Source organism: Alligator mississippiensis, chromosome 7, assembly GCF_030867095.1.
Source record: "Alligator mississippiensis isolate rAllMis1 chromosome 7, rAllMis1, whole genome shotgun sequence".
NCBI classification, from domain to species: Eukaryota; Metazoa; Chordata; order Crocodylia; family Alligatoridae; genus Alligator; species Alligator mississippiensis.
Window position 1 is genome coordinate 56,811,650 of NC_081830.1, and position 9,804 is coordinate 56,821,453.

Sequence of the window (9,804 nt, forward strand, 5' to 3'; positions counted from 1 at the left end):
TAGCAGGGGGAAGCCAGGCAGATGCCTGCAGTCTCTGCCGAGCTCTAGCCAGGGAGCAGAGGGGAGGGGCCAGCTCTGCTGTGGAGCAGAGAGACCTGCCCAGCCCAGAGAGCATGCTGGGATGCTCAGTGAGTCTGGTTTAATTTAAACCAGCAAGGTGTCTGGGACAGACATTGTATAAACTGGTTTGACCCAAATCAGTTGAGTCTGATACTGCATTCAGCTAGGTTTATCTCAAACTGGTTTTAGCCATTTTCAAACTGGTTTATGTGCACTGAACTTATGTTCTGTTACATGTTTAAACCAGTTTCTGATTACTTAAACTGGTTTGTTTGTAATGTCTGTACCTAGCCGTTGTAACTGGGCTTGATCTTTCAAGAATTTGTAGTGATCAGCCATGAACTAGGCTCATTCATAGGTCTTGGTGTGTTGAACCACAGGAAGTCTAATCACCTACCTAATTTTTTTCACAGCTTGAAAGTCATTCATTAATGCACTTTAAAGGAATGAATGAAATTGTATACTACATTGATAAAGGGGGGGGGGCCTTTTAAAAAAAACTGAATACTTTCTGTCCAGACAAATTATGTAACCTCTCTTGATTCCTTGGCAAAGGAAAAGACGACACAGCGCATCACCCAGTCCATCTCGCAGCAGTGGCAGTAGACGAGCAAAATCTCCATCACCAAAATCAGAGCGCTCAGAGCGATCTGAAAGGTCCCACAAAGAGAGCTCACGTTCCAGGTCATCACACAAAGACTCTCCTAGAGACGTCAGTAAAAAAGCCAAAAGGTAAGTTGGCAGCTCTTCTGTAAATCTGTTGTGTGTGTGTGTGTGTGTGTGTGTGTGTATTTTTTTTTTTAGTGCATGGTATAGCACGTTGGGTGAAAGGGTGGCAACAGTACCAGCAGGCTGTCTGACTACAGGTTTCCTTCACTTGCCTAGTGTTTGCCTACACAAGAATTACCTATAATACTAGGCTATGTAGCTGGTTTTACTAACATTGTATTATATTCAGAATGGATGGCTGTATTTTGCTTTATTTTACCTTTATTTCTTGGATCTTGTATTGCCTACCTGTCAGCAAGATTTTTCTCATTCTTTCTGATCTCATACATGTGTTTACTAGCACTTGTGACTAAAAATGCCATTAAAGTCATTTTAGGTTAAGATTTTCATGGATGTGAGCTTAGATGCAGAAAACCTTTGCTGGTTTATGGTATCTTAATACATAGTGAAAATGTTGCAGGCACCCACATGCCTTGCCTACCTGATGCTTCTCCCTCTGATGAAGAATTTTTTTTTTTCAAAATTACTTACAGTACCTAAGTATGCTCGATGTTTTCAGTAACACAAGTAGATAGCTTAATGTAAGTAGATAGCTTAATGATGTCATGCTGGACTGATGCAAATTCTAGTCTCTAGCCTGTGTCATGCATGCAGTTAGTCTTTTCTGGTATAAAAAATTTTGATCTGCATTTTTGATCAGGTTTGTGTCATTTGTTTTGCTTTGTTTGCTCTTAGTATTGGGTCCGAATGTTTAGCTTATTATATCATGCAGTCTGTAGCGCACAGGTTGGGGAATTTCCATAAGTGAGTTGGTAGAAAAAAACTTGTGATACATTCTGTATGTGCTGTTTTTTTCAAACATAATCAGCTATCAGCTTCCTGTGTTAAAAGCAGAATGGTATTTTGGGCTGCTGATATTTTTCTGCAGTGCTCAGACAGTGGTGATGTAGCCTGATGAAACATGAGATCAGATGAGTGCATTGTGAGAGATGGCTTGTGCTGTATTTTTACTGTTCATTCTTTTCAAGTCTCCTAGGTCAAGGCACAAGTTGAATATGTTTGGTCAGGATAATAGAGCCTTTTCAAGCATGATACACTTTACAGCATCACTCTTTTGTTTGGTACAATATTGAATTAGGTTGGCTTTGAATGGTAAGGTTGGAGGTGCATTTGCAGACACATATGGGGAAGTTTGTAGATTTATCTGCCTGATTTAGGTATGATACTAGTTGAGGATGATGTTCTTGTGCTATTGGAATACTAAAATTGTGATCCAGTGCACATTTTAAAATTTCATAAATACATATCTAGTGCCTATTACCAAGATACAGTAGTCAATGTCTGTTGTCCCTGTTTAAAATATTTCTGTATTACTTAGTCTTGAGAAAATAAGATGATGGGGGGGGTTAAATAACTTCACAAAAAAATCAAATTGGCTCTCAGCTTGATGAAAAACTTTGTTTTCCAGGTCCCCATCTGGCTCAAGGACACCCAAAAGATCAAGAAGGTCACGATCCAGGTCCCCTAAAAAGTCAGGGAAAAAATCCAGGTCGCAGTCTCGTTCTCCACACAGATCTCACAAGAAGTCGAAGAAAAGCAAACACTGACACTGTTAATATTTTTTAATGATGCTGTCACTTAACAGAAATGCGGTTTTGTTTTTGTGCCTGAACAGTCTGTTTAAAAAACAAACAAAAAAATCAAACAAAAAAGCATTCCTGATTTTTTTTTTCTTTTTTTTTTTTTTTTGTGAATGCACGTGTATACTCATAAGTAACTGCATCTGGAGACCTGTCATTGTTTTATATTGTACAAAATATCTTCATTGTGGCTATTTCCCCAAATGAAACATTTTTGTGTTTAGAAATTTCATCAGAAATGTGTGTAACTGATCTGCTGGCAGTAGTGATATTTTGTTTTAGAATGTTGTGACATAGAAATAATTCAAATGTTCCCCCTTTTTGTAGCTTTGACAATTTGAACTAGATTTCAAATAAAATCTGAACAGAAAATTAAGATGTGGTTTTCTTGCTCAGATGGTGAATCTTTCAAAGTGTTCATAGTTTGTTTGGAAGTACTGTGTATTTCAGACATACTGTGTTGGAAAACTTTCTTCAATATATTATATATCAACAGCTGTGGTCTCATTTTTTGTTAGTTTGTATACCAAGATGAGAGCACCTTGGGATCCATCTGATAACCTTATTTCTGATTGTGATACTTTAACATTGCAGGTTATGGTCCATGTGGACATTAATTAAAAAAAAAAATTGTGGTCTAACAGTATTCTCCATTTTAAGTATAGGGAATATCTCAGAAACTAGAATGAATTTAGATATACCCCTAGAGGGGTTGTATGCACAGTGATACATTAATAAGCCATATTAATGACATGTCTATGGGAATGTTGAAAGGAAAGCAAGGCTCAAGACTTGAATGACTTTTTTCTCACTAAATATAGTTACAATGATTGCAACATAGTACATCCTGTATTGGTTTTTCAAAAGTAGATTTTTATTCCAAAAGGAGAGCTTTTACATTATGTGTTTTTATTAAATGTATTCCTTGGGAAATTGTTCAAAATGGGACACACATTACGGTTTAATATATGTTTGTTTATTATTTTGGAACCAAAAGGCTGCTAACTTTCTTCATTTTAGGCTGCCTCCTGCTCTTCCTGTTTTAGGTATTGATGTATATTCCTTCATCTTGCTCTTCATCACTTAACTCTCTCATTTGGGGACTGTAGGATGTCCAGAGCATTCAGTGCTTATCTTTGGAGACATGGGCAATTTGTAATAAAAAAATAAAATAAAAAGGGTCCTGGACTCCTGTGAAATGTTTCTAAAAGCTGCAGCTGTGCTTTATTATAGCCATGGAGTCCTGGATGTACTGATAGGCTGGTGTATCTGCAGCTTTTAAAGTCTTGAGTTTTACAGGTAGGACAGTGAAAAATGTGTAAATTTGTATGTGCATAGCTTAAGATGCTAAAGGTGGTTACAAAAACAGGATAAAAATATTCTTTAATAAAGTCTGCATATTTACTTTTCTAATCTTCTTTACCTTTTCCCATTGGTGCCTTTGATCTAATAATACCTACATTTATAGATGGGATGGTTCCTAAATGAAGCATTACTGAATGTTGTGCCTGATAACCTAGAAACTGACAGAGACATTCTGGATTTTTTTAGAAATACAAAGAAGTAGTACATGATGTGTGTTGTAAACTCTAACAGAGTATTGAATAGTTGCATCATATATGAGAAATGAATAATTTGTTTGAGTTCTATATGAAAATGCTATATAAACCTATTTTAGCAATGTTTTAGTCTCAGCCCTATTGGTTAAGATGCAGTATTTGTTCTTAACGTTTTCTTATCCTTTGGCTTATAGAGTATAGGTGTAATATTATGAATTCAGCTGCAAACAATAGCATTGGCTTTGCTATTATTTGATTAAAAATGTATCTGAAAGAGCTCTTTAAATATTGTTAATGTAAGGTCTGATCACAAAATATTAGTAGGGCAAAAATTAGCACAAGTGTGGCACATGAGCGTGGGCATGGGGGAAGTCCTTGCTTCACATCATAAAAAACCCCCCTCAACTCTGGTCAAATAAACATCTGTTTATAAGCATCTGCAACAGTGATGAAATAGCATGTAATTTATAGGTGATTTAGTTCTAGGTACAAGATAAATTTAGTTTATCACATAAATGTACTTGTATCTGTGGCCTAGAATGTGTTTCATGTCATAGCTTCAAGTGCTTAAGAGGGAAGTCATTACATTAAAAACAGTGTTAATAGCTGCTCTGTTCATAGGTCTGTAACTCGGAACATCCATAATCGCCGAGGGTAACTTTATAATAATTTCAACCTCCCAACTCTTAGAATAGACATTACCATGACTTACATTTTGTAATGGTTTCATTTTATGTTAGTTTTATCAACACCTATAATCCATAAACACTGTGTATTATCATTCTCTTACCTCTTGTTCTCTTTGCTCATTTCCTTGGCTTTAGAAAAGCTGTTGTGTTAATAATAGACTGTCACTAGTTATTAAGAATCTGCAAATTTGACACCAGTTTCTGTTGAACAGAACATATTTTGATTCTCTTTATCCTATTCTCTTTCTAAATAATTTTGTTTGTGGCTTGGGTAATAGGAATACAGCTTCTAGACACAAGATCCTTTACAAAAATTAAGTAATATTGGAAAGGGAAAATTCAACCGCCCTTGAAAGTTGAAAATTTCTCTGTAGTGTCAAAATGACTAGTTCTGATTGTAACGACTAATTCCTGATTGTGTAAAGGAGAAATCGGTGTTCAGAGCTTGTGTTGTTGAGCACACGAAGTTAAAGCCTGATGATCCCTCTGTAACTGCACCATAGAATCACAGGAAAGTGGGACTGGAAGACACCTCTCAAGGTCATCAAGTTCAGCCCCCTGCTCAAGGCAAGATCCCAGCCAAGTGGCTGTCTAACCTGCTCTTCAAAGCTTCCAGGGATAAAAATTTACACAGTTTATCTAGGCAGCTTGTTCCAGTGTTTGATCACCTTGATAGAAAGTTCCTTCTACTCTCCAACCTAAATTTCCCCTGTTGAAGCTTGAGGCCATTGCTCCTAGTCCTCTTTCAGTCATTTTCTACTAAAATGGAGAAAAATCCCTGAAGCCAAGAATGTATGGGAAGCCCAGCTAATGAGAAATGCTTTCTCTTCTGCCTCAGGGCCTGCAAAAGAGCCTGCATGTGCAGTTAGTTACAAATGATGGGTGGGGATGCTCCTTGGATTTTTTTTGGGGTGATAACACAATTGTTCCCTGACTTAGAATAGGAGTAGTGAGCATGTATAATTGGAGGAACTGGCAGTGTTGGTGATTTGGGAGTGCAGAGGTTGATCTTCCTTGAACAAACTTTGATAAAAGGATTCAAAACCAATTTTCTAACTGATACTCTGATTCTGTGGGAATTAAATATAGTACAGTATAACCTCACAAATGCGGCATGCTCGGGACTGAGCACTTGCTGGAAATTTGAAAATGCTGGATTTTTGAAACTGCAGTGGCTGGTTGTAGAACAGGGGGGAAAGGTGGGTAGTGGTGGCCAGTCCTGGAGCAACGGTGCAGTGTGGTGAATGGTGGCAGTAGCCGCTACATGTAAGCTTCCCCCTTTACATCTGGGAGGGTGGCAGGGAACGGGCTGGTCCCGGAGTGGTGAGGGAAGTGCTGGATTTTTGATAATTCCAGATTTTTGGTAACGGATTTATGAGGTTATACTGTGTTGTATTCACTCAAATCCAAGGGGGTGGGGGACAGGGAAGCTGCTTGTCTTGTACTTGAATATAAGGTGATGACTATTCTCAACCAGGATCAGGTAAGAGCTGCAGCTTCTGTCTGCTCCCCCTGCTGTCTCCGCCTCTCCTCTCCTCTCCTCTCCTCTCCTCTCCTCTCCCCCGGCCCCCCTTACCCTTGTTGATGGAATCTGGCTTGAACTGCCATTACCACTGCTGCTACTGGGGCTGGAACAAAGGTGCTTCAGGCTGGAGTGGGGCCAGTGCCTGCCACAGTTGGAGGGAGGGTAAGTGGTAGGGGGAGACATGGGGGGAGGAACTGGGCAAAGGCAGTGGTGGGGAGGCAACAGAGTGGGGTGAGACGGCAGGGCGGGGGGCAGATTGTAGGCTACAAGGACAGCACATGGTGGGGGGGGAGGGCAAAGTTGGGGAGCCAAGGGGTAGGGCAGGGGTCACACTACTTGACCCCCCCCCACACACACACACATTTGCTTTCTTGCTACTGCTTTCCGTGCTGCCCGGGAAGCAGGAGGGATTAATTTAAAATGACCAGTAATACAATTCTATTCATAGAAAATTATAACATTTTTACATTTTCCATGTACAGAATCTAATTACTGGTGAGTTGTCTTAATTTGGAGTCATTTGGAGTTGTCTTAATTTGCATTTAAGTAAATACAGCATACCCTGTCATTTTCTGTGGCCTCAGATCTTTCCTTTCAGGAGGAAAGATGAAGTCGTCATTACCATTGTGGCTAAATAACATCCATGGAGCCTTTGCGTTGTTGGTGCTCGCTTTGGTGATATCTTAAAGACTAAAAATTAAACTCAAACTGTATACTATGATTATATTCTTGAATCTGTTATGCACATGTGTATTAGTGAAGCATTTGCCCAATAACATATCCTAAACTCAGCTTTATATGATAAGCATTGTTTAACAAAGGCCTCTGGGTCAATTGAACGGTCAATTGAATTCTTAACTGAAAATTTAGTTCTTGTTGCTTGTGAACTAGTCCTGACTTCTGTGAATATATGTTTTGGAAAATATTAGTAAGATTAATACAGGCCTGTAGTATGTGGGCCACATCATAATGGAGAAAGCTGCTGCTTTTCTTACTGCATAGAAAATCCTAGTGAAAACTAGTGTTTAGTTAAGTGGAAAAGCAAGGGGTTTGCCATTGTAGCTGACTCTTTTAAAGGGATAATGTAGAGGAGGCAAGGATGTTGCCCTGCAGGAGACTAGGAAATGCTCTTTGGACTATGGCTTGAGTCTCCTTGGTTTTTATACGAAGTAAGTTTCAGACTGTACCTTAGTTGTAAACTGTTCGCCATTCATAATGGATACAACACATATATAATGGGTTGTATATGTTCAAGACTCATGGTAGTTGAGTGTAGCAACAAAAGGCTAAAACACATTAACAAATGATAGTTTGTCGCACTTCCTGCTCAAGCTTTTTGATAATCATTTGTCACTTTGAGATATATAACTACTTTAAAAACTGCTGTGTGACCATCTTAATAATGATCTGATCTAATCTCCACCCCCCTCCCCTCCCAGCAACTAACTCACAACATTTATTGATGAATATAGTCACAAATCACCTTTTTATTAATCAAGCAGATCTGATTGGGTACAGGAGGCAGTGGAGGGTATTCTCCAGGTTTCTTGTTTTGTTTTGGGCATTTTTTTCTGGAGTTCTTCTGCATTTATGCTATTTCAGTTATGTGCTTTTTATTTAAGTTTCTGCCAGCCTATCCTGCATTGACCTAGTTTCCTTTTCTACGGACAAATTCCCTTAGGGTTACATTGATATTGTCTTGTCCTGATTATTGTTTTAAAATAACAAAAACATGATGTAGTAGCTAGTGCTCATCCCCAATAGCTTTCTTTTAGGGAAATAAATACTGCAATGTTTTGGCTAATGAGGAAGCGTGGAGTACAACCTGGATTTAAGACATCCAGCGTTTTCAATACATTTTCCCTTTTTTAAAATCTGAAGCTTAATGAAGGAAAAAAAAAGGAATTTATTTTTTTTAATGAACAGGTTAACAAATGCTAGGTTGATTGAATCTGACAAGGCCGACAAATTTTCAGTATTCAATTGCTTTCAAAGTAGTTTTATTTGATTTTTTTTAAGTCAGTTTTTAGTTACATTTAAAGTTATATCTAACAAAATGTATTTTGGCATGTAGTTGACATGCCTGCTGTTTGAAACAGCAAAGTTGCTAGGCACCACATTTGAAAATTCATAATAAGGAAAGTCCAGCTCTGTCTCTTCCAGGCTGCTATTTCAAATGGTCAGAAAGCATTTTAGATTGGTCTCTTTTAATGTAGAAAGAAAATATTTATAGATGAATACATGAAGGACATTTTACTTTTGTATCCATTGTAGTCCATTATTCAGGACTATTTAGAAAGCCCAAATTAATAAAAAATGCAGCTTTTTACAAGAAATGTGCAAGACAATGCAAACACAATAAACAGAGGCCAAAATGTGCAAGTAATCCTTTCTGGGCAACTGTAAATGATTTTGGAAATTTGTTTCTTTATGCCACTCATTCATAGCCTTTGTGGGGAAATTAAATCTTGTACCTGGGGAAGAATGGGACTATTTTAAATTAGTAATTTTATTTTGTAAATGCATTTGGGTCCAAATGCTGCATTTAGGATGACTGTCATGGCTGTGTGTTGTCGGATTGAGTCTGTTGTGTTTGCATTTACTTTACTATGACTGCTGCAGCCCTACACTGAATGTAGTATAAATAGATCATACCTCCTGTGCCCATGTTCTGTTTGAAATTAAAAAAATAAATGATCTCGGTATGTTTCCAAGTACATGAATGTATACTAAATATTAAGCAGCTTTCCTAGTTTGCTTATATTTTTTCTTCTACAGTGTCTCTGTTCTGACTATGATAGTCCAGTAAACTCTTTGTTTCAGGGTAGTGGTTATGGAATTAGCTGAGGTGAGAATTCTTCTTGATTTTTAAAAATTTTTTTTTTAAGGTTGGTATTTAATGTTTTTATTATGTCTTCCTAAATTAAGTGAACTTTCTTTTCAAAAGCGGTTGGACTTATTATAATGACATGGAATATTAGGCTAATTTCCAGAGTTCCTTTCCCAACAAAGCTGTTGACTTATTTCCAATACTTCAGACCTTTTAAATATTAAAACTGCTCAGAAGAAGTATATGAAAATTCTTAGTTCTAATGATGAGGTGAGTTATTCCAAGAGCTATTATTTACAGTTAGTTAATGCTTTTAAATGAATGTTGAATGAACCATTGTGGAAAAGACTTACCAGAAGAGATGGGGAGGCAGCGTGACGCCGTGCTGGAAGCCAATTTTGGCAAAAGTGAAATCGTAGCCAGAACTGTTGCGGGAAATGATCAAAAGAAAAAAAAGCGGCTGAGCTGAGAGGAGCTGGGAACGGCTCCCGCATCCACATGAGCATGCTTTATAAGAGTGGCCAGGGCTGATTGGTCAGCCAGACGCCTAGAGCTGGGATAAAAGACCCGGCGGAAGACAAGCCCAGGGGACCAGAAATAGAGTCCCCAACTGGCCAGGAAGGGCCAGAGTTCTTGAGCGGCCCCAGCGAGGGGACCTGGTAGGTGCCCCAGAAAGGGGTCACAACAGCAGTGTAGGGCCAAGGAGGACCCAAGGATCTACTTATTGGTGTGGACCGAGGAAGGTGGCAGTGCTGAGTGGAGTATGGCAGGA

General features: G+C 38.5%; 1 protein-coding gene across 8 annotated transcripts in view; it reads left to right on the plus strand.

The window, feature by feature from the left end:
• The window catches only part of U2SURP (U2 snRNP associated SURP domain containing), a 78,227-nt gene extending 75,303 nt beyond the window's left edge, over positions 1-2,924 (plus strand). For all 8 annotated transcript variants that reach the window (XM_059731001.1, XM_059731003.1, XM_059731002.1 and 5 more), the window contains 2 exons: positions 616-792; positions 2,258-2,924. In XM_059731001.1, coding sequence (XP_059586984.1) covers positions 616-792; positions 2,258-2,396 — 316 coding nt within the window. In that variant the 3' untranslated portion in view covers positions 2,397-2,924. The remainder of the gene's footprint in view (positions 1-615; positions 793-2,257) is intronic.
• Positions 2,925-9,804: the final 6,880 nt, after the last annotated feature.